Consider the following 25,978-nt stretch of genomic DNA (forward strand, 5'->3'; position numbering starts at 1 on the left):
ATTACACTTATAGCTAATAGTTACACTACATATTATATTGATAGTTAACCAATTTAATAGTCTTTATTTCACTCAACTCCAGCTTTAGGTATTTGAAGGGGAAAGTTTAAAGTCTTCTCTCAGTAAGTAGACAGTGAACTTTCCCATTCAATACCACGTTAGCTACTGTTTGCACTCATCATGAAACGGCTCTAAAGTGCGGAAGTCCCGCCACGCTGGTGGGAGCAGGGAGGTGTGGTGGAGGTGGCAGCCGCACCTCTTGCAGGCCTCACTGAACAGGTTCACATAGCTGTGCAGCCAGGTCATGAATGAACGCACTGCCAGCTCTGGCAAAGTTGGAGAGTAGAAGTGCAGCATTGCAGCATGAGCATTTTCAGTCACTTTCCGAAACACATTATGTCTGGACTCGTTCCACAAATCCAGTGTCTCTCCATACCCCTTCACCATCACCCATTCCATCAGCAAGCCTTTGAATGCTACAACAGCTTTCAATACATGGCCGAGTGAGATTTGTACAACAGCATTGCTTGCATAGGGTCTGGATATAGTGATCTTCATGTCAGTGTAGGAGCGGTCGATGGTGTTGATGACGTTGTCGACCTGGCCGGGCGGCACGTTGTGGTTGCTCTGCAGCTTGCCGCGCCGCTTCGTGCTGCCGGAGTTGGCGTACGACCGCCGCAACGAGTTCTGGCTGAGGATGCTGTGGGCGAAGCTACTGTACTCATGCACCTTGTCGGTCCACTTGTAGCTGTTGACGAGCTGCGTGTACAGCGCCTGGCGGTCCTGCGTGGTCTCTTGGCTCAGGTACGTGGTGTTACCCAGGTTGAAGGACCCGGTCGGTATCGGCAGCCCGTTTGTCGTTTGTTCCAAGTCCCTGAGGTTGATGTTCACGTTGTTCAGGAGCTCCTGCAGCTCCAGAAGGAACTTCTCCTTGCCATCCTCCCCGTGGTCAGCTCGGAGACCGTTCGATAGAGCCTCAAACACTTGGCTTACGCTCGACCGCAGTGTTCTAAGCGACGTGAGCGCGGAGTTTAATTGTTCCACATTGATGGAGGGGTTCATTTTGGAATAATTGGGTTCTTTGAGAGATTAGCTATTATATTTTTTATTCATTACCTAAACAAGAAACTTGAAGAAACGTACAAATGCCCGAATTCTTATGATTTTTATGTTTTGCTTTTTGAAGTTTGATTTTGATGACATTAATGACATGCCTGTCAGTTTTGACAGTGGCTTGACAAGCTCAAGTATAGGCTGCGTTCGTATTTATAATTTTTCAACGAGGCGGTGACGGCTTGGTTTGGCTTGCTGTTATCTCGGAATAATAATTACCAATGTTGTAATTCACAGGCTGCACACAAGATGGCGCTCCATGCTAAAATAAACTAATTCTTTAGAAACTTGGATTGGTCCACCGAAAAAGTTGCTCCGCGGAAAATGCTAGGGAAATTTGAAATTCGTCAGTGTACTCAGGTAATCGACATTCCTCTCAAAATGTGCAAAATAAGGTGGTAGTGGGCCGGTGATGGTGGTACTAAGACGATAGAGCGTCAACGAGTGGACAATTACGAATTAAAAGCTGATTATGATGAAATTAACAAACGAATTGACGAGTAATAATTCAGCTAAAAGTAGATAAGTACTGTTAGGTAACTACAATGGAACATAAAAGAGTAGAGAATAATTGAGGGCGTTGCAATCTAAGAAAGTGGCCACACTATTATAGTATAGAAAACGGACAAAAGTATCACGATACTTTAGCAGAAAAAATCAAAACGAGAAAGAGGTAACGCTGCAAGCATTATGGGTACTTTTGGGCCAGGTATGACTCGTGGCGGATTATTAGATTAATTTAATTTTACTTTTCACTTTGACGAAGCATGTTACGCTGACGATGACGATGTTCTACACAGAATGACGAAGATTGTTAAACGAGAAATGTTTCAAATATTTACTAATTATAAAATGCGACTTTTTGGGGAGGTTTATGTTAAGAGAAGAAATTAGTAGGGGAGAGGGGGGCAGTCTTGAATGAATTTCATTAAATCAAATCAACTGTAACTTTTATTTCATTGTGTATTTCATAATGTTTTTTTGCACTGAAACATGTGTTGGTTATCCCATTATGTAATTACTATAGGAGAAAAGTGATAGTATCCTACCCCCTATATATAGTATAGTATAGTACCCCCTAAAGGCATTAAACCAAAAAAACGATTTCGCTTAAATTTTGAAAAAGCAGACTATAATAAAATACGTTCTGAACTAGCAACAATTGACTGGAATGACGTACTGTCTGATGATGACATTGATTCAGCCGTAGAATCTTTTTACGAAGTAATACATAACACCATTATCAAATATACGCCCCTTAGCAAAGATGACTCTCACATATACCCAGTCTGGTTTAGTCCTTCTCTGAAACACTGCTTGAATGAAAAACTTAAATACCACAGGCTGTATAAAAAGTACGGCAATCCAAGGGACTATGATACGTATTCTTTGCTCCGTACCAGGGCTAAAACATTAATTAAATCATGTTACAAACAATTTATTGATTCTACAGAAGCTTCCTTAGAAAACAACATTAAGTCTTTTTGGAGGTTCATTAACAATAGAAAAGGTAAAAAGACTTTACCCCCTAGTATGCATCTTGGTGATAAAACTGCGTCGGATAGCCAGGGTATTACTGAACTCTTATCCGAATACTTTACATCTGTCTTTGAAAAAACAGACTTACCTATTCCGGAATTTCAGCTGAAAACAATTATAAACGACACTTTATCTACAATTAAATTATGTGAATTTGAAGTCATTAATAAAATCAAAACTCTAGATCCTAATAAAGGCGCAGGGCCCGACGGCATTCCTTCTAAATTCATTGTAAATTGCTGTGATCAGTTGTCTTATCCCCTTACCTTACTATTTAACCGCTCGCTTAAAATTGGAATTTTTCCATCATGCTGGAAGTTGGCTCATGTTGTGCCTATACACAAGGCTGGCGATAGCACCAATTGTGAAAACTACAGACCAATTAGTATTTTATCCTGCATCGCCAAGTTATTTGAATCGCTCGTATATGATATATTCTTTAGTCACGTTAAGCCTTACTTGCATGAACAGCAGCATGGTTTTGTTAAAGGTAAATCCATTTTGAGTAATCTCCTGGAGTATAGAGACTACCTGTCTTCAGCGTTTAATGAAAGAGGACAAGTGGACTCCATATACACCGATTTTAAAAAAGCATTTGATAAAGTAAATCATTCTTTGCTCTGTGTCAAATTGTCGTGTTATGGAGTCCATGGTAGCCTTCTCCGTTGGGTGGAATCATATCTACACAAAAGAAGCCAGTTGGTTGCTCTGGGGGGTTACAAATCCTCACCCGTTTTAATAGATTCCGGGGTTCCACAAGGATCTCATTTAGGCCCCTTATTTTTCGTAATTTTTATTAACGACCTCATAGATAGGTTATCGTGTAGGTGTCTCTTGTATGCAGATGACCTAAAAGTATTTCATAGCATCAAAACAGACTTTGACTGTACCCTGCTACAAAATGACGCTGATACGATATCAGAATGGTGTAATGCAAACTTTATGCACCTCAATGTGCGTAAATGTTGCATTATAACATTTACTAATAAAAAAAGTCACATCAAATATGATTACGCGATAGAGGGCCAGACTTTGGAACGTAAAACTGTCGTGAAGGATCTTGGAATCCTTTTTGACAATAAACTTACATTTAGAGATCACTATGACTATATAATTAACAAAGCGTATAGTATGCTGGGGTTCATAGTTAGGTCGTCAAAAGGCTTTAAAAATCCTCACAGCTTCATCTATCTTTACAATGCCATTGTCCGCAGCACGCTTGAGTATGGCTCTACTATATGGTCACCAAATTACGAGATACACTCCAAAAGGATTGAAGGTGTGCAAAGAAAAATGCTAAGGATTGTAAGTCACAAATCGGGCTATGGCCGTAGCTTGTCATCCTACAATGAAAGAATGACAACATTTAATGTAACGCCCCTTTATATTCGTCGGAAACAGCATGATATAATAAACCTTCACAAAATTATACATTCCTTTATAAACTCTCCCAACTTGATCTCCTTAATAAAATTTAACGCAAAACCTAACCTCCGTCATCCTAAACCATTCCATATCCAAAGTTGTAACAATAATATATCTTTTTTCAATCCAATTGTAAGAATGTGCCGTCTGTATAATGAGTTTGCCTGCTCTAAAGATTGTGATGTTGATGTCTTCGATCCAAGAGTATATAAATTTAAAACGCTAGTTCGAAGCTTAAAACTTGAATAATTACTTGTATAATATAGATTTACTATTATTTAATTTTGTATAAGCATTGCTGCTGTATACTTATAAACTTGTGTTAGCTTAAGATTTTCATGATGTGTATACATACCTAGGTAGTTAATCTAGTTCTTAATTATATATATGAATACCTCTTCTCATGTTACGATTAATTGCTGTTTTGTGTACCATATTGTTCAATAAAATAAAATAAAATATCACACATCGATATTTTATTACAGTTTTTTCTTGCTCAGGAAAAAGTTCAAATGTGCCCCGGCAATTCTTCTAAAACTGTGTTTACCGATTTTCCTGCAACAAATTATTTAATTGGTCAGAAAAGCAGTGACTTGCAAATTATTATGTCTGGAGAATTTATACCGACTCTTACACTGAGTTGCAGAAAGGATCTTTAAGTTAATGTCGGCATTAAATGTATTGTTGCCTTGCTTTGACAGTGACAGTATACGGACAGAAAGAGACAGACATAGATTTAATGTCCACATTAGCTTAAAGTCCCTTGCTGCAACTCGGCATTACATATTCTTACACATATTTTTACAATAGGTACTCTACACGGAGAGACCGACACACATAGACACCTACAGCTGTAAAACTTATCGATACCCTTTTTGAGTCGGGGGTTAGTAAAAAAGTATCTAGACCTGATGTTTTGACAACATTAGCATCCAGACCCTGATGTCATGTAACGTTTGACACTAGTATTTTCTAACCTCTATAAGAATAACAAATACACATTGAAAGGCATTCTATTACATCAAAATAGTACTTTTTTACAAGAAATATAAGCAATGTATGTTAATGGTTAGAAATTAAGTACCTACTCACCAGTATAAAACGCTGCTCTTTCATAAACATCGTATATATTGACTAATACTTCTCCAGCCTCATTCTCCGCCAAACATCGTAGGTAAACGCTGTAAATCATCTGTCTAGCTTCGCTGCGAATGGTTTTATTCATTTTCACTTCGTGAACAAACTCAACAATCCACAAAACTCCAAAATTAAGCAAAATTCGATTTGTTTATACAGGAACAGGGCGAGTTTGACATTCAAACCATAGAAACAGACCACAAATCACAAGTTTTTTTTTATTGCCAGGTTTAAATCTGTTTAGTTCCAAAAACATTAATCTCTACTCTTTTGTGTTCAGCTGTACATTCATACATTCAGAAATGTCACAGAAACATTCACTGCATTCGTCGCATGATCTCCTGTTGACAATATCCTATTGGAATTTTTGGTCTTTTTGTACTTAGCTAAGTACTTTGGGTTTTGTATGGAAATACATCAGCAATATTTCCTATGTAAGTATAGGTACATAACGCAAGTAGCCAAAGTATTTTATAAAAGCGTTGATTTTAATCTACTTCTACCCCAGTGAGTTCAAAAAATTATGCTTTTGCTTTTGCATCGCGTAACCGTAATATTTTCGTTACGCGCTCGATCAGCTTCCGATATATCGCTTTACCCCGTTCAGTGAGAGTGCGGTATCGCTCTAATATACGTAATCTTATTTCTTCTTTCCCTACAGCCTATACAATGCTATTCCCGAAAAGGGCAGGTAAATACGCCGCTCGAGTAACGTTCCCAGTATAAATAAGGTGAGTACAGTCACAGCTACTTTACAGGACAGTGAACTTCAGTTTGGATCGGGTGCGTTTTTTGAGTAAACACTAGCGTAGTAATTAATTATAAGTAATATTAAGCTTATTAATTTGTTATTTAGTAGTCTGTCTCTAGATTAATCTTCTGGCGCATATTCTAATCTTTTGAATGTATAAATAAATCATAGGTCCACGTCATGTGGTCCACGAAAAAACAAAGAAAATTTTGACAAAACTAACGTGATATATAATATTATAAATGCGAAAGTAACTTTGTCTGTCTGTCTGCTACTCTTTCACGCCAAAACTACTGAACGGATTTGAATGAAATTTGGTATACATATGGTCTAGACCCTGAGAAAGAACATAGGCTACTTTTTATCCCGGAATTCCCACGGGAAAACTTTTTAAGGCGAAGTGAAGCTCGCGGGAACAGCTAGTAGTCTTATAATTATTGACATTTAAGCTCCATAGCATACTGCTGAGTTCATTTCTGCATCGAGAACAGTAAATATATTTCTTTATATTAAAGTTTAGGACATCCGGTTTTTGCTTGTCTTTTTGTATTTGAAGGACAAGGACTGAATGTAGTAAGTATAAACACATAGAGACTCGGGGCATCGAGGCAATATCACGTGGGCGAAACATCGTACGCGTACTTATTTTAGCGATTGAAAGACTTGTAAGCGCAACTCCCTGTTTTCCCCTTTTTTTCTCTTGCAAGTCCCGTCACTACACCACCTCCCTCTGTGTCAGATCTCGGTCGCTTATTGCACCGCGATGGGATGATGTTGCTCGGCTCACTTGGCTGCGGGTGATTGCCTCAAAGCTTCTCAATGTTTGTATTATTTTAGGCGCAGGCTAAGTGAGATCTTCCTACCCGTTCACGTTATTTTTCGCAGGTAAAACGGTGGAAGGTGGTTACTGCTTAAGTGAAATGAAACAGAAAGGGATTTTAATACTTTAATCTATTATCGTTTTCTTGTTTAAATAATATATTAGTGTCCTTAGTCGAGCGGGCCTCAGTGATCGTAACTGATCACTGAGGTTAAGCAACAACTGGCATGGTCAGCCATAGGATGGGTGACCAATTTCAAGTGGTGCTTTTCTGGACGCTTCCGTGCTTCGGACGGCACGTTAAACCATGGGTCCCGGTTGCTGCTTCGGGAGCAGTCGTTGAGCCTAGTCAGAGGCCTTCGGGCAGCGTGAAAACATCTGACAGTCTGGTTGCCCACTTACCCGACAACTCTCTCAGCACAAGCTTGCTGCAAGTGGGGACGGGATAGGTCGTGATGATATAATTTTACGTGCAGTTTCATATTATTGATTAGTATTTGATTTGTTAATATTGCAAAACTCATGTCAATTGGTAGAGTAATCAATGCAATAAAATACAAGCCACATAAAATAAACAGTATTTTTTTAATAAATACAGATTTTTATACTATTGTATAATATCTACAATGATAAAAATAATGGTTTCTTTCTACTAATGCTACGAAAGTATCGATGGCTACGTACGTGCTACGACTTCGTAGCAAACTACACGCTACGTCGCGTAGCAGCGTCGTAGCAGTCTGCACGCTGCACTGAACCTGAGCGCTTAATATGTACTAACAGCGATCTTAAACGATAACGACTTCGAAGTAGTATGCGATTTTGCTATAATATTCCGTTTTTGTTAAAAGACCAGACCTTCAATGCTATTTTCCTTCAATAAAACCAAATGTTTTCTGAGTAATGACAATGAAAAATGAGACCAAATTTTAATGGTTCTCAACGTTTTCTGTAGACATTTTTAACAGTATTATTTTGCAAACAAAGGGCGTCGAGTATTAATGGTTGTGAGACGAAAGGGCATTAAAGGGAGCGAGAAAGATTAGAGGATCGGAGTGCGGGGGGGCGCGGGCGGCGTGCAGCGACCTTGTGTCGCGTGGCCTACTTCCCGGGCGCGGGCTCCGCGGCGCGAGCGGCGTGCAGCCTGCAGGCGGCCGGCCCGGGGGCATCCGTCAATAGGAGTGGTGGCGGTCCGGGCGGCACCGCGCACCTGGAGGCTGCGCGCGGCGCGGGGGGCGCGGGGGGCGGGGCGCGGGGGGCGCGGGGCGGGCGCGGCGGCCGGGCCAGTCCCGCGCCGAGCGCCGTCGGGGCCGGTCACGCACGTCGCCAGCCCGCATGAGCGCGCCGGCGTGCTAGCGCAGCGTGCGCGGGTGTGGTATGCCCGCGCGTCGCAGCCATGGCCGTGCTGCTAGCGGCCGCGCTGCTGCTGGCCCTGCTGCCCGGTGAGCCCCCCCCCCCTCCCCGGAGCAACAGGCGTCCGCGCCCACCACCCCGTTTGTTTACCCCGTGACGATTGAGAATCGATTGGTGAGATGAGAGCTGAGGTGTTGTGTGAGTGATGCGACGGCGGCGGCGGCGGCGTGTGCAGGTACCCGGTTACAGGCTCCAGCGGCGCGAGCGGACCACTTGTAGCTGCCTATTTATGGCGGCAGCGCCCGACGTGAGGCTTACTGAAAGCCTAGTTTTTTCACGAGCGCGTCGGCCTCGGCTCCGGCTGAATATACGAGGCTATAAAGCTGAACAGACTTTTACGATTGCATCTCCCTGCGCGTTAACAGTTCTCGCGAGTTTGTATAACGATCTGATTCTCCTGTCAGAAGCGTCTCTGTTGCCTGTATCGTATTCCCTCTGTGTTGGATTCTTGGTTGTGTGTATTCTCTATTCTCTGTAGATAGCTGAAATTGCTGGCACATTTCGGGGCGTTCCTTTGTCTTGTATTTCAGAGTTGTCAGATGACAGCGGCCTTATCAGATGGGCACATGAGCATGACACATATACTCGTAATATTCAAGTCGAAGCAAAAGTTATTCCATGTTTCTGAGTTCCAGAAAAGTATCTTTATTCCGAGCGAAACAATTTTGAGCTCAATTAAGTTAATTAACTTTCTATTTTATGTAACATTCTTCTCGTTCTCGAGTGAGAAGTAACATAATCTTCGGACGGTTTAAATTCTTTTGTTTCTTAAACAAAAGAACGCTTCATAACACGATCTTTTGTTTAGCCAATTAACTACTATCATGGTTGGCGGCAAATTGACGGTAACATGAGATAACCTGTATTTTAGAAACTATAAAAAATCTTAACGCTATTCTTTTTGTATCGCAACATAAGTCTTCTTCATCATTAAAACAATAAAAAACTTTAATATTTTTCATGATGCTTAACTTGCAAAAATCATAATTAAGTATAAGTAAAAAAGTGATTACTTGAAGAGATTTAAGCTGTCTTGACAAGATTGATCACCAGAGCCGCAGGTGTATGAGTAAGACCGGGACATATATCATTTTCCTGTCGTTGAGGTCTACATGTATGAGGTCCTGACATCCCCTTCCATTAGCCACTCGAGACGACTGTCTCCAGATATCAAATGACAAGGAATGTGCCGTAAACTTATCTAGTAGGTGAAGGTAGAAGCTTTATGTACGTAACATATATATTAACACAGAGACGTTACAGTCGTAACTTCCATAAATCTATAGTTATATCATAAATTTAAACCCTGGTAAAGTTTTTTTTGTGCAGAATGAATACGCGGTTTTTTATGTAGCCTATGTAGTGTTACTAAGCCGTATGCATAGAAAATAGTATGTGTTTTTAAATAAAGAATTCAAAACCTGTAAACGCTAAGTACCTACATAATTAAAATATGAATGAATAAGATAAATATATCATTATAATAATAATAGAACGATCAATAACCACTGGTACAGAAAAAAGTTACATTTTAATGCCTGAACAAAAAATAAGCATTTGTGTTAAATCATACCAATTGGACACTTATATTATAGACTTCCGAAATTCACATGTGGTTCTCACATCCAATACACAACTAGCTTAACCTATAACTGTGAAACTTCTGGTCCGACGCCCAATTTTATTAGGAGAAAAAAGAAGAAATCCGCCGCAATTGGCACAGTATCGAGTGTAATTCTGAACCGAACATTTGCTCTGTGGTCAGCCGTCGAAGGACAGCTGTAATTAAAGCTAGTCCACAGATTACTATCCCAACTCTACATGCACATATATATACACATATATAGGTACTGTTTCCCTGTTTAATTAAAAACGTAAATTCCGCTACTTGGCTCTGTAGACTTTAGAAACAGTGCTAATGTATGGCGAGCGATGCAGGCGACATTACGTAGAACCTTTTGTAATATTCATGACTGTAGCTGTTTTGTTTCCTTTCATAGCGCAATACGTTGTACCTACGTATCTACTATCTTATTTTGGCGTAAGAAAAGAATTGTAGCAAGTTTATGTACTTCTAATTAACATAGTCGATTTTATGTAATTAATTCTAACCATAGAATAAATATATAATTAATTGTTCGTCACATACTTGTTGGTAGATGTGATGTTTAACGGGCCTCGACCGACTCTCTAACAACATCCAAGTCCGCGTTGTTCTAAGCTCTAACGCAGTGGATATAAAAAATAATATCACAGTAATTTCAAAGTATACTGAAAAGTAATATTATTATTTAAAATTTTGTTTGAAGTTCAAATAACAAAACATTGGCAGGTCTCGCGGGCGGCGCTGAGAGTCGCCGAGTGTTTGCGGACGCGTCGCGATCACACTCAGTGCCGGCAAACAGCAGCCTCTCGGCGAGAATTTCAATTAATGCCTCTCACTTTTACCCGCGCCCGAGCCAAAACACAAGTAGCGTCCCCTGCCATCAAAGAGGCCGCCGATAATCTCAGATTTCACCCCCAGATATTGTTTCAAAGTCGGCGGCACGTACCAGTGATTTCGATTTGTCGATTATAGAGTCGTTTCAAACTTAGATTCAATCCCATAAGCATGCTAGCAAACGACGGCGCGGGACGTGCTTCGTACGAGTACCCGCAGCCACACTGTAGTGCAATGAGCAGCGAATTCCGTTCTAGCTTTTTAAAACTTAAGTTAGCTTGGTTGCTAAGCGAAATTAATTTTCATTCAAGGCTTCGAACTACCTCGAACAGTTTTAATTGACAGACGCAAACCAGATTATTTTATTTACTGAATTGAAAAGTCCGATTGCTCAACTTTATTAATTTGGTTGAGTTGGTTTCTCGTCTGCTTCCTCGCTCCGCTCCGACCAAAGTGTTACCAATCAATCACATTATTATCTCCATGTGGGCAAAATATATATTTTCGTACCATTCACTTCGGTTTCTTTTGTGCCTCTCGACGCTCCTTTTGGGGTTTCTTCGATAAAATGAGAATGGATGTTGTAATAAATAAACGAAACATTATTAGATTAGGCCGACTTTGAAGAATTACCTTTATCATCCGTGTTCATTTGATCACTTTTGAATGCCTACTTGTTAATGTGATTGAGTCTTGTAATATTTGGTTAACACAAAGGTATATTATGGTTAGTTAAACTACCAGTTTCCTTACTGCTAGTTGGGTTATGTAATGGTAATTAAAACTGCTGTTTTCTCTGATTTAATTCCTAACCCTACACCTTTGGGTCTCCCAGAGGGTCAGGCAGAGATAGCCAACCTGAATACGTGTAGGTAAACCGATTTAAACCAAGTTTTGAGTAAATATGGCTGGTGTTTGCTGGAAGTATTGACAGCGTACTTGCAAATACATGGTCGTAATTGTGCAAGCATTGATCGGACTACAGTAAGCACAGAAATACGGATGTTTATGATGAACGCAGTCAAGTAGAGAATGATATGTCAATACCGGAAATCGAATGAGTTACTGTGGGTTTCGAATTTACGCATTATTTCATCGGATTAACTCCCCATTTAAGCCTATTGGCTGCATGTTAAAAGGAATCAAAAGATTTTGCGAGTGCATATAGGTAGTTAATAATAATAATTATAACGTAAATAAAACGGGAAGTTTTTGTAAATGTTTAGCTTTGATTAACGGTGTAACTGCCATGTCAAATTTCTACCATGGAATTCTTTAAAAACCTGTAACAAGTACAATCACTTATTCCAACAAGACTGGCAAGCGTCCTTGTGTACTCATTACTCTCGCGAAACTGAGAGCGTGTCAAGAATAGTACGAAATGTATAATTGTGATTCAACATGGCGTCTTGCACTAATTGTCGCCGACTCCCGCGAGCCCCACGCCAGGGGGCATTATGTGAGCGCTAAATACGTTAGTCCTGCCGAGTGTTGTTGCAAGCAATGATAAATTAAACTTGATGACGATAGCTGGGTTTTGTTGCAGATGAAGTGCTTTTACAGGTTTAAACGGTATTAGTAACTCTGAGTAAAACTAAATAATAGCACAAAATAACGCTATTTAAATTATGTTTCATAATAAGAGCGTGCAACAAATATAATACCACATATAATAAACTGGACTTGTTTAATACAAGCCTAAACTGTTTTAAGAGATTGCTTTCAAAACAAGAGGGTAATAACATTAACATTAACAGGTAAAATTAAAATTAATATTTTATAGTATTACTGTACCTATATATATATTATTATTTATGTATGTATTCATAAATACTATACTAAGGTATATATGTAAGTATATAAATTATATATTATGTTATTCAAATCTATAAAACAAATTAACAACTTACAACTAAGTAGATTAATATAAGTAACTGAGATATTTAAGTTCTAATAATATGTTAAAATGTATTAAGTAATTATACTTTTTCTCTGTAACAACGAAAGTACCAAATTATTGTTTGTGAAAACTTTACTGGCCTATGTACTATTCATTTGATAAGTAACATTATGTATTAAGCATGCTGTTTGTTTTCCAAGAAATAAATAAATAAATAAATAAATAAAGTACCTATATATGACATGTCTTTTCCTGTATACTGCCATAGGTCAGGTACATGATGGGTGCATATTTTTGTCAAAACCAAGCCAGCTGCTCTCACGTCTTCTCCGCTCTAGTGGACAAGAAGCCAGAGTTGAAACAGAAACCAGCCACCACCCCCGTACAATAGTCACAAACACACACGCTGAGTTTCGTCTGCGACCCGCCATTAGTCTAAAAGAGCTGTATATCTATATATTTGTATTCACAACCCGCTATAAAACATTCAGTGACAAATGAAGACAGTTCTATACTTCTGTTAAGTGCCAACGCAGATTTATCTACAAACTTTGACGTTGCTTAAGTGCTCGGTATTGATTTTGAGCTGCTTGCTTAATTGTCGAGCGACGCAGGAATTGTTACGTTTGTTGTGCATGATAATGAATGTGTAGTGAATACAATTTACCTTTATAACAATTTATTTCTAAATATATGCTCACATAAATGTGATCCCCGAAGGAGTTGTCGAGGTGACTCGCAAGAGCGCAAGCTTTTCTCTGAACATTATTCTCACGTGACAGGTCGCCTATTAATCATTAATGAGTTGAAAATTTAACTAAATTATTATATCTGGCCCCAAAACGACAATACAGGGTGTTAACTTAATTGCGTTGGAGCGGGAAATGGTAGATACAGCTGATGATACTGAACACGATAAGACATTAAAAAACGTATTTTATTTGCTTTAAGCTGACCAACATAAAACAGTTTTATTTAGTACATTTTAAAATTTCATAGTCACCCTATTGAGGTTTAGGTACGTTTGACAGAATGACCATGAACTTGAAAGCCAAGATCAAGGCCAAACAATTCAAAGCCAAGGTCAATAAAAAAGTATGCGTGCATCTGCACCACACTCGTGGAGCTACATCGTCAAGGTACCTACCGAGATTTTGGGTACTCAAAGTACCCAATCCATTGTAGACATTTCATTTTACTCCATAAGTATCACTTTATTGATACACAATTACCTTTTATGAATACAGAATATTTTCATTTTATGCTTCATAACATAGGTCACACGTATTCACAGCACAGCACAACATAAAACGAAATGAGGAACAAGGCTTGGTAATCAAAAGATAGAATTGTAGGTACCTTTTCCCTTTTAGGTAATACTTAATTGTAAAAAATTATTGTAAACAAGTAAACAACAATGACTGACCGACAGACTAGATCCACAGAGAAGGTAATGACTGGTAATGACTATCATAAATACTCGATGGTTATGATACGCGAGATTGTTATTATTCTACTGGTATTTAAAGTGAGGCCATACTTATTATGAGGATTTCCGTACTATTCGTCATCAAAGACGTCTCAATCGCAAGTACACAACACAAATCGAGATGAGCGAGTGTAAGTAAACCAATTCGTCATTGAAGTAGACCCTGTTATCATCCTGTTATGCATTGTGGTCTTTTAACTTTAGCTGCATACAGACCGACCAAACGAACGCCAACGAACGGGTTTTGTTGACCTTCGTTGCTCAATCTGCCCCTGTATTATGTATGATAAATGTCCATCGGTGGGCGTTCGTTGGGCCGGTCTGTACGCATCTTTAGGTAATAAAAGAAAAATAAAATGTGGTGAGTATCAAGGGTGAATACTAAACGCTTACCTTATTCTGAGTAAAAAGGTTTAATTATTGTTTTGAGCTCCTAGAAAGTCATAAATTATATTCTGTACGATCTATCAAACTTTATGACAATCAGCTGTTTAATTGTTGATTAGTACGTCATTAATCACCATGAATAATTCCAATTTTATTTAATAATCGTTATTACCTACTGTGTAATTAATTACAATCATAGTTACATCAAATAAATTATGAAAAGTGAAGTTGATAACAAATTTACAGTGTGTGTTCTTTTGCAATCGAATGTCTCATTGGTTATGTGTTTGTGTAGGGTGACCATGTTTTTGATTAAGGTAAAACTTTCCACTTTACTTTAGACTTTAAACATAAATATTCGAGATTCTGATGTTTTTTTTCTTAGAAACGTGCTTGGTTAGACTAATACTAACCCCCATTTCCCGCTCAAACGCATTCTAGTTAACACCCTGTATAGGCAGGTGAAATGGGTAGGTACATGATACATTTTGCGTAAAAATGAGCCGTGACGTAAATATTCAATTTTTCTCAGCTCACTTGTCATGTGGAGCACACAGCGTTTACGGTCACCTCGCGCGCCCGGCGCCCGCCAACAAGAATAAATCTTATACATATACATATAAACTCATAAAATATAAGTACCATTTATATACCACTTGCTAGTATACCTACGCTACGTATAGGTACTGAAATATCTCATTTAATACGACGTATAAAAAACTTGTTACGGTAAATATATAGTTTACGGTTGAGAAAACAATTTCGATCTCCATAAAAGTACGTGAGCCCGCGTAATGCCGATAGTAAAAAAATGTGCCGTCGGGCCCTTTCTTCTACTCGCGTACTCATTACACGTAAATGACGCTGAGGTATAACTTTTATTATCTCTTTCACGACTGAACCTAGCCGAAGTACATATGAAATATTCGGTATAATTCCATCGACTAATTAATCCGTCCTGGTTCATTTCCACGGATTGTTTTGTTTCTCATTCGACGGATTATTATCTTTTTCCCTTTCATTACCCGTATTACAGAGAGATATAAAAATGCTGATTAAATAGAGCCACAATTATTGCCTGTGTGTAGACAAAACAGACAAAGAAGTACATAAAGTTAGGTCTCTATCGTAAACAGTGAGCACTTGATATGCTAATGCAACATAAAACTGTTACCTATCGGGGTGTTGTAACCTAGTTTCGATTTTCCTTGGCTTCGAACTGAACAACACTAAGTTACTGATAGTAAGTATTGTTTTCGACACGTTGTGAAGTTGAACTAGGTAAGTTCTGCGTGCGGCCTCTAGCTTTGGCGAGTCATTAAGACGTGTAAAGTTGCTCGAGTGTTGTCACAGGGTTGGCGCAGGAGTAGGTCTTGGCGACATACTGGAGTTACATGAAGTGGCATGGCGGTGCCAAAGAGGATAATAGTGCCATAACAACTCTGGTGGAGAGCGCTACAGGCGGAGCGGGGAAGGATACAGTCTTGGGAGTGCGTTGATTTAAATTATGCTTCGTGATGAGTTTTGTTTGAGAGTGGTTGTGCTCTGTGGATGATGGGTTTCTCTATTAAAACAGCTCTTACTATAAGACCTGCGGAAATAACTTTTGTTACAATCACTGTTATACAGAAAATTCGCAGGCATGTGTGTGAATGTAAATAGTTTCTATATTGAATATTGTAAAATAGTAAAATACTATCTGTCACGTTACTATTTATGAGTAGTATGAGTACATGCCCAATAATGTATTTACTTCTGTTCTGAATTATCTTAAGACAGTCGAAAACCGCATTGTTTTTCTCATTTTAATTATCAGACAAAAAACCCTCACAAATAGCTTTAACAACACAATAGCTTGAGCAACCATCAAAGAAATGAATACAAAGACAAAGGTTATAATAAAACCGTCATTGCAAATAGATTCTGTATCCATTTTGTAATCATTTCTAGATGAAACTCGTCAGTGAGGTTTTTTGTTCCATTTGTTGGTTGCATTCAATCGGGCTGCAACTTCATTTAACCCTGTGGCGTTTTTTATTTTTTGTTTTTGATACAATTTGTCTCGAGCAGACTATTTCATTGACTTTTTTGTTAGAAAGAACCATTTTGCTCAATACTTGAGAGCTACAGTTAGAGCTTTGAACGAAACTTAAAATGAAAATGAAGATAATTATTTTATAGGTATTATTACATTGTACTCATTCAAAAACGACGTGAGTACAAATGTCCAGCGAAAAGCTAGTCACCTCTGACTACCCTTTCGGGGACTAAAGTCGTGAGCACTTTATTATCCTCAATCATAACAAAATATACATAAATTCAAAGCTGGATCTGGCTAGAAACAGTTTCCGATCAAAGAGTTCCATTATAAAGAGACACAAACAACGTCAATATTAGCTATTGTAACAACTGTGCGCCTACATCTACAGCAGAGTTTCAATTAACCCAAGCTCAGGAACACTTTGAAGTCGACAATAATTGAATCGCAGTCGTAATTCACCTCTCTCACTATGTGTATAGATATTTTGAATATTTTATGCTAATCCCATTTCTGACGGGACGTTGTTACGTAACTTGTGACTTGTTTTGTTTCTGAATACCCAGTTTATGTGGAGCCGAGTGCTTGATATTCGGGAGCGCTCTCCAAATGTGTGTGGTACTTGTGTGTACTTATCGTACATATAGATAGATACTTTATAACACAAAAACAGGACACAATTTTAATATGAATCTTATTCTAACACAAAAGTACAAAAGGCGGTGTTACCACTAAAAGCGTACTTTTGCTGGGAATCATAATGACATCTCAATATTTAATTATCTACCTTATTTGTATTATTTGCATATGTATACTTCCGAAAAATCTCATTTTAACAAAGATGTCAAAAAATATCTGAATCAAGCTAATGGCTTACAATCCCATTGCTATTGGTTTCGTAGCATCGGCGTAGCGCTTTCGTAGCACGTCGTAGCATCTTCGTAGCACTTGACGGTAACTTCGTAGCATATTAGCGTATTTTAGCACAAAGTAGCCTAATATTTAGTTACAAGCAACATTTACTGTAACAATCATTATTAAAAGCTTTTTATCCAATTTTATCACGCATATACGGTGTTTAACTGGGGTTTTAAACTGTAATAAAAAACTGCATAAAAATACTACAGCAAAATTAAGCCACAATCTTGGCACATTTAGCTGTAGAACCTCCGCTAACGCGCCGTTAGTGAAATGAGATAGCATTTAGTGCAAGTAACGGTGACTATCGTTATTCGTTACCCGCCTGCCAAACCATGCGCGAAACGACCCAATCTCTAGAAATGTCTGCACGATTCTTTTAGAATTTGGTTGTTAGAAACAAGTACCCTCGTGATTTGGTTTTGAAATCTCTTTTCAACCAATAGAAATGTCGCAATATATACGGGTTTTGTTATTATGTGGAGTGTATCTACCTCTATAGATATATGTGTGTATGTTTGTATGTATACATTGGTGTGTCTGTGATATCGGTTGAACTAAGAGTGAAATGCAAGTTTTTCTTTGGATTAAAAAAAAATGTTTAGATTATAATAATGTTCCAGTGTATACATATAGGTAAACCTATGTATAAACTGAACTAGTAGGTGCCCAATTACATATTCAAAATGCGTAATTATCGAACTGTATGAGCAAAATGTCAGGTCGATTTTTAATTAGTCCGTTATTCGTACAAAGTAAATATACAAAAACGATCCCTATCAACATTTATATAAGAGTTACTATTGTAAATATACAGCATCCGGCAGCTTCCAAACATTCATCAAATCATGTTTTGATTTCCGAATAGCATTTTACAAGTACCTAACTGTTTTTGTTAAAAATTGTGCATAAAAACAATTAAAATAATTTAATTTATTTATGGACTCTATCTTGTTTCATTAAACTTGCCGATTGCTCCCTTTCAATCGTTTTTCGTCAGTACAGTGTAACCACCAGTACCGACGTAAGTAAAATCTTTCCGCCACTCGCTCCCGTAGCTCAACTGATCTACGGGATACAATGTGTAAGCGGCCATTATGGTATGGAAGGTACATTGTGTTGCAAAATCGATTTTCAAACTCAGTGTGGATAATGCTAGTCACGGCGCCTCGGAGTAGAGAGCGGCGAAGTCAGTGAACATCCTGTATCGCGAGCTACATGTACAATTGAATATAATAACGAGTGATACAGCGTACTAGCCAGACTTGATATTCTGAAAAATATCCGTGTCTAATGCTTTGTAAAAGCTATTGAACGATATATATTTTTTTTTAATCTAAAAAGGAACAAATATTCGAACTTTTTAACCGGTTAGTGGGCATTACTTTATTAAAATGTACCTGATTTTTCATGGGGTTTTTCAGCTTTAATTCAGTTACTGTCATGTTACCGGCAATTCTATACCACTAGAATTTAACACAGTACCGGCAGGCATACTTCAGGCATGTTGATAGTGACAAGCCTTTGTGGAAGCAACGTGTAATTTCACTGAAATCGTGAAAGAAAGTTCAATTAAACATATGAATACATATTTTGATGAGAGAGTACAGAATGTGCCTACTAGGCACTGCCTATCTAACTCCATATATGATTATAAATAAGTAGGTATTATAGATAAAATATGTATCCTACGTAAAACCGCTTGGTCAATTGAACTCAACACTTGTCAGCTCGCCTGTCCGCCCCTCATCATTTACAAGTTATAATCTAAAACAATGAATATTTTTCCATGTAATTTCGTCTGTCAATCTTGCATTGGAGGCTCTGTTGGAATTGTGAATTTTATGGATCCGTACTTCGTTACTTTCGTTTTACATAGAATTAATTTAAACGTAGGTATTTGAAAAGTATTCTTCTTTTTAAGTAGCCCTAAAAACAATACAAAATACTACGTTTGGAAAGGTACAGTATAATTATTTCTTCAGGATCAAATACACAAACAATGGAACATAAATATGCTACTCATAGAAAGTACATATAATACTTCTAGTTAGGCGTGAGGATATAGGTTGTAAGGAACGGAGAAGTTAGAAGCAGTATGTGGTATGCAATATTTTGCATCTCACGATATATTATAACATGCAGTCATTCGATCGGCAATAACGAGAGACTACGTTTCTATATAGACGTATTATATCGGAGCCAGGCTGCTCCTCTGTAAACCAGGTACATATTTGAATAAGACATGAGTAAATACGACTTATTTTATGCATATCCAATATAAAGTTACGACGATTTTACTAGCATGTCATGTGACAAAAGCAATACTAAGCGGCAATCTTATTTAATACCTCAAAGGTATGATAAATTGTGAAGCAAGTGTGTTTTTCTTCCTGTGGGAATATAAAAGAGGAAGTGAACAACGTGTAACGTGTAAGGCGACTTTTTATCGTTGATTTTGCGAACCGTCTATCAAAAAATACATTCATGCTTGACTCAATTTTCATTATACGTGGATGTCAGCAGTTACCGGCGGGGCGGGGAGGGGCGGGGCGCGGGGCGCGGGCCGCGGGGCGATGTCTCAGCGAATTACTCAGCGGTTGATTGGATCGCTCGCGACGCGCCACGTCTAAGATCGGATTGCTTCCCCATTTAAAATAACCCTCGTTTTCCGCTCCTCGCATTTAGCACCCAACTACGAACAAACATCAGCTCATGATGAACAGACTCAATTGAAAGTTTCTCTTTGTTTCAACACAAAGAATCTTCGACGTCGAGATGTTTTCATTATTTCTTGTTTTGAATTTATCAAGTACTCTTATTTACCCGCGGTCCGCCCGACTTGAAATTGTTTCTGTATCGCACAATACGGAGGCGGGAACTCGTATATTTTGTAGAGCCACGTGCGGGCGTACGTACATTACGCATACGTTATGCGGTACTTGATTTTTACTTTAAGAGTTTACGTAAAATTTTATTCTTAGCCCACGTTGGGAAGATAAATGAGGGATATTGGGAGTGGGGTTGTAGTTGGCAGTTTTCTCGTCGGTAAACATATTCCGCGGATCGTTTCGGCTCGCGGCGGCGGCGGCGGTGGCTTTATGGCCCATAACCGGCCGCGCGGTCGCTCCGGGATACATTACTCGCGAAATTCTGGTTCCGCGGCGGACGCGAGACATCAACGACGATTTATTGGATTTTATTGTTTGCCGTCAATATTGGCGATGTGTTTTATATCTGCCGCCTTCTCACCTCGCGCAGATCGCGCCGTGTGTTGTCTCAGCGAGAGCACACTGCAGACTGTTTGCAGAATAATGTATTGCTTGTTATTTCTGCTCAGCCAAAGTAGCTCTCTGTGTTCAGCCCCTCAGCACTGTCGATATTAAAATATCGTAACTTCTCAGTGAAACTCGGCGATGGCGTACAATGTTTAAGTTGAACATCGCAGATATTCACGGCGCTCTGTTGGAACTCGGCGCTATAGAGAATTCGTAACTGGTTGATGCTTTGTCTGCCATCGCGAACAATGGCGCCCACTTGAAGAGCTGATACAAATCTATTCAAATTCCTTTTAGGCCAGTCCCCGCGGGAGTTGTGTCAAAGAGCTATACCCTATCGTATAGCCACATTACGAGCGCTTTAAATATTCAGTGGCGAGATTAAATTAAGCTTGAATGGATGGATTATTTAGTTGTTTAATTATGTCGAGTGGTTTTAAGAATAGTGTCAGTGTGAGGTGGCCGTGACCCGGGTGACAGGTGGAGGGTGCTCCGCCGGGGCGAGACCACTTCTCTAAGCACACTTATTTATGACAGCGCGGCTTTACCCAGTTCTCATTCTTTCACTAAATGCAGCTGATTGTTTGACTAATTAGTGGCTTAGATAAAATAGGAGGAAATGTAACAAAATAATAATATATAAATAAATATTTCAAATGCAAAATAACTTGCCTCGTGAAGTTTTCCAGAGTATTAACGTTCATAATAAAAAGACTAGAGTATGCGAACCTTTTCCGCAAACGCACGGTTGGCTTCATAAAATCCTTCCTCTCTAAGGAAGTCACTCCTGGAAAAGATTTCATAGTTATCTGTCCACACATTGAGTGTCCTTGTCCCTCTCTCACGCACGATTTCTATTCCATTGTTGGCGATCGTCTCTTTCTAACTCGGCGTTCATGCGATTAACTCAGTAAGAGGTCGGCAGGCAAATATTGTCTGTTTGAAAAGGACCAGTTGAGCTCGAAGCGGCGATTAGAAATTGTGTTTTAGGGCAGTTCTTCTTTTTAACCTACATAACTTAGTCTCCATCAGTTGTGAAGAAAAAATCATGAGTTTTAAAAATATTTATTTATTTATTTATATTTCAGCGTGCATTGTACTAAAAACACAACGGCTGTGCACGTTTACAAAAATAAAAATTTATATTTTTGTATTTAAAATTACGTTACAGAGTGGTAAATCCGCGTGACAGAGGAGTATTTCATACGAATCTTGGCTGTCTCCCGCCACTTCATCCTGCGCATATTCGATAATGTTACAAAAAATATATATGACAACATAAAATATAAAAAATTATTTAAACTCCAGAAGATATTACCTATTTAGTAAAACAAAATATATATTTTTAAATGATTTCTGAAATATTTAAAAAAATTGTTGAAAATTTGTTTCTTACTACCTAATGTTTTAGTAGTAACATTCTGTCACGTAGGTTGCCATTTAAATTATTTGTTTGAGCCACTCGTCCTTATTGCCATCGATCTGAGTTTAAGGTCTCCTTTTCCCCTTGGTAAGATTTCCCCTTTGAGATCCAGACACCGCGTATCGGCCACCCGCAAAGTGTGACAGGAGGTGCGTGTGTTTATTCGGCGACAGCTTCGTCACGTAGGTAATTGTTAAAATAAAATACAATGAAATTATTATTTTGTTATTTACTCATTGGTAATAACAATTACTTTGAAATCAACATGTGAATATTACACTTTATGTTACTGTTTAAATGCTAATCGACTTTGCAACACATTTTACCCCTCTGTCACACGACAAATCTGTCACATTCTTACCAAACACTCCAACCTGAGAATATTCATCAAAGAAAAATTGAAGAGAAACTATACGTTTTGGTTAAAGTACGAAGCGAAAGGAACGTCCAATACACTTGCGCTTCATTAATAAAAAGTTTCGTTAGTGAAAAAGCTAATTTCGTGCTATTGTTCTCAAGAACAGACGATGAATGTGGTAGACTGTTTAATATGGTGGAGAATGATTTATCGGATGTTTGATGATAACATTAAAGTCCTTCCAGCTTCTAAGGTAATTAAAAAAGGAAAGAGTATTTTTTTCAAGTTCTAAGAGCCACTGCTGTATTTTCGAAATATGGCTGATTAAAACTTTAACAAATTACGTAATTTTCATTATGTTACTTAAATTTTAGGTTGCCGAAAATATTAATTGTGCAGATAAACATTATTTTATGTACTTGGAACAAATTTGTCCTTTAAGTTCCTGAAATACGGATATTTCACTCTCCAGAGGTTCTCAAGTGTGATTTCATTAGTTATACTAATAATAAAGATATCTCCAGTAAATTTTTTGACTAACTTGAAACCATCATGATTTATATGTAAGTTACTAAATTATTATTTTTAAATAAAACTGTTTTATTCCAAAACGCTGCCGCATATTTAATAGAATAACAACTATGTCACATCGGTTACCACTCTGTAACGATTGGTGTCTCCTGGTAGTCAACTTATTTTTGGTCGTTTATATGTTATGTTATAAATAGTGCAACTTTGGAAAAATCATATTAAATTTAGTCATTGATATTAACGTCTATGCTGTTAATTTTTTACTGTAATTAGTAGCGAAAAAATATTTATAGCAAAAACAAGCTTCATTTTAGCTGAAATTGTGACAGAGTGGTAATAACTACTTAATAAATATTTTGTTATTACTAAAAATCCATTCTTTCAAATGTTTTTTAAAATGGTATTTTGTTTATTAACGTATCAAAAAAGTTTCATTTTAATCGACGAAGACTATTTCGTTAAAATAAAATAAAAGATTCTGTGACGAAGGTGTAATTTTCTTTGCCTTATCCACGTATTATGTTCTGAAAATCTTGAAAAAATACTTAAACTTCGCGGCCAACCACCTTTTTCGATAGAATAGAAATTTAGCTATCATAAAAATTATAAGAGTTCACCAAAAAGCTAAAGTTATTTTTTTCAAATTCAGGATAATTTTTTATCCATTATGTAGGTTAAAAAGAAGAACTGCCCTTTAATCTTATTTGCTTATTTTGCGCGCTGCGGGCACATATGTCGTGTTATTGTATGGTCGTATGGGGAACGCTTTGTTGTGCTGAAATGAGGTTTCAAATATCGTTTTATTTCTTATCTCTGGCGACGACAACTACGTTACAAATAGATTAAACTCTAGTACGATCATGTCTATTAGTCACAGAAGTGTATGCAGTGGACTAGGATGACATGAATGTATGGGGCTATTAAGCATATCACGGGCTCGGGACCGTAACCTTGCAACCTCGCCCTACACCTCAAAGAAGAGAGATGGCACCATCCGTCTTGCAGATAGCTGGCAGGAGTGCGAACGGTCCGTATATTTGTATAATGCGATTAGGCACGCTCGGTGGAATCACAAAGGCTCACACGGCCCTGCGGGACCGCTCCACGCATTTTATGTTCACGACTGCCAAAATATACCGTTTGTTTGTGGAAATTTTGTAGCTTTTCATACGACGACACGGGATTTCGTTTAATACGACGGCTAATGAAATTTCAGGCAAGGGACTGCGGGGATCGTGAATCTCAATATGAAACGATCGGTCGTTGGATTTATGTTTCTGTTGAATACTGATATTGTGTTCCTTTAATGGGGATAAATAGCATTCGGGTAATGTTGTTTTTATTTAGACATAAAATGTATAATGTATGTTTTGAGGGTTAGTCGTTGTAATTGCTTTACAAAATGATGTTTAAAGTAAATTTAGGTAATTATGTAATAAATTACTATAATAATAATGATAATGCTACATTACTACTACCACGCTACTAAGGATACATGAACACATAGTATAAAAAATACATACCTAACTGAATCTGCAGATTTCCACATGTTTTTTATTATAATTAAATACAAAATTATTTAATTATAATAAAAAACATTTGATTACAACATAAAAATTTTACGGCGTAACATTTTTTTATGTTATGTAGTACCTAAAACCGTTAAAACGTTGTTTATATTCATACTGTATTTCCATGAGTGATATGTTTCGCCAGTCACGGTTACGAATTACGCTCTTTCCCGACGTAAATTCATTTCATTGCCCCGGCGAGCACAATTTGAGTTCAAGTAAAAAAATAAACGCAATTTTCCATATCCTTTTGAATTGCGATCAGCTGATCAGTCAACGCCGCACAAAGCAAAGGGGAATAAGAAACAAAACGAAAACGCTACAGGGAGAGGCCCTGGTTTATTAAAGCGGGAAAAGGGCTGTCAAAGTTACTGAAATTCACAAGCGTCGCTCTGAGGTGAGGGGTGGGTGGGGGGTGGGTTACTGTCACCGGCCCCGGCGGGGGACCAATCAATTATGCATTCGTTTGGACGGAGCCTAAACGTTGGGTTTGCATTTTCTGATGTATAAGCGCCGCTGTCGCAGGGACGCCATGAATTACAGAATACGCCGCGTAACGAGTATCTAGATTCTAGGCACTCTCCGGGATCTAGGATTGTATCTATATCCATAGACTAGACTTTCCTGAGAGGTTTGTTTAGCTTGAATCCGGGGAAATTCCAGGTTATGATTTTTTCAAAATAGGCAAGAAATACATAATAAAAACGATACATATTGTTTTAATCGCACATGTAATGAATATTATGAATCATAAATACAATACAATTCAGGACCTACAATGACGGATTAGGTTAGGATAGGATATACAGGGTGTCCCAAAAGTCAACGTCATCCCTTAAAGGGCTGATAGGTCAGCTCAAGAGAGGCCAGAATATCACAATATGACCTTAGTAAAAACTCGATAATTTTCGAGATATTGACACTTTTATAAATTTGCTGAAAATCGACACCTTGGATCAGTTTTTTGCGTGCCGCCGGTACAAAAATCCATATTGTTAGAATTTGTTTGGTGTTGCATCACCCTGTATAGCCCTGCTATTGATCACAGACAAAAAAATATCGAGTAATGCTGTATGTTTAAAAAAAACACGGTTTTCAAAGTCATAAAAGGTAATCGTATTTTTTTATAAACAACTTTGACTCTACATACTGTAAAAAAAATATACCACGCAAACCTGGCACCTTATTTGAAAAGATTGCTCATTTAATGCAGTTTCCAAAATGGTATAAAACGTTGCTATTGTTTCAATTAACAAAAAAGTTATTGCTATTTTAGTACAAAACGACCTCGATGTAAAATTGTTTGAAGGAAATTTATTTGACTGAATTTATTAAGGGCCAGTCATGTTGGAATGAGTAAAAGTAAAATAAGTGGTGGGGTCAGCCGTGGCAACATAGATAACGCAAAAATAGCTAAGAAAAAACTTACCAAACTATTAAAAAAACA

The 25,978-nt window shown here is 38.0% G+C and overlaps 2 protein-coding genes across 6 annotated transcripts in view; one reads left to right on the top strand and one right to left on the bottom strand.

Moving 5' to 3' along the window:
* Positions 1-31: 31 nt before the first annotated feature.
* LOC119692403 (mediator of RNA polymerase II transcription subunit 27) lies at positions 32-1,204 on the bottom strand. The gene has a single exon (XM_038112976.2). It carries the CDS (start codon positions 1,060-1,062, stop codon positions 163-165), a length of 900 nt encoding a protein of 299 aa, XP_037968904.1. The 5' UTR covers positions 1,063-1,204; the 3' UTR covers positions 32-162.
* Positions 1,205-8,070: 6,866 nt separating this feature from the next.
* The window catches only part of LOC105392409 (neuronal acetylcholine receptor subunit alpha-7), a 70,995-nt gene continuing 53,087 nt past the window's right edge, over positions 8,071-25,978 (top strand). For 3 of the 5 annotated variants that reach the window (XM_038112554.2, XM_048633132.1, XM_048633134.1), the window contains exon 1: positions 8,087-8,227. In XM_038112554.2, coding sequence (XP_037968482.2) covers positions 8,182-8,227 — 46 coding nt within the window. In that variant the 5' untranslated portion in view covers positions 8,087-8,181. Of the gene's footprint in view, positions 8,228-25,978 lie in introns of all 5 variants that reach the window. The other 2 variants (XM_048633133.1, XM_048633135.1) reach the window with 1 other exon arrangement.

This window comes from Plutella xylostella, chromosome 5 (assembly GCF_932276165.1).
Source record: "Plutella xylostella chromosome 5, ilPluXylo3.1, whole genome shotgun sequence".
Classification (NCBI taxonomy): Eukaryota; Metazoa; Arthropoda; class Insecta; order Lepidoptera; family Plutellidae; genus Plutella; species Plutella xylostella.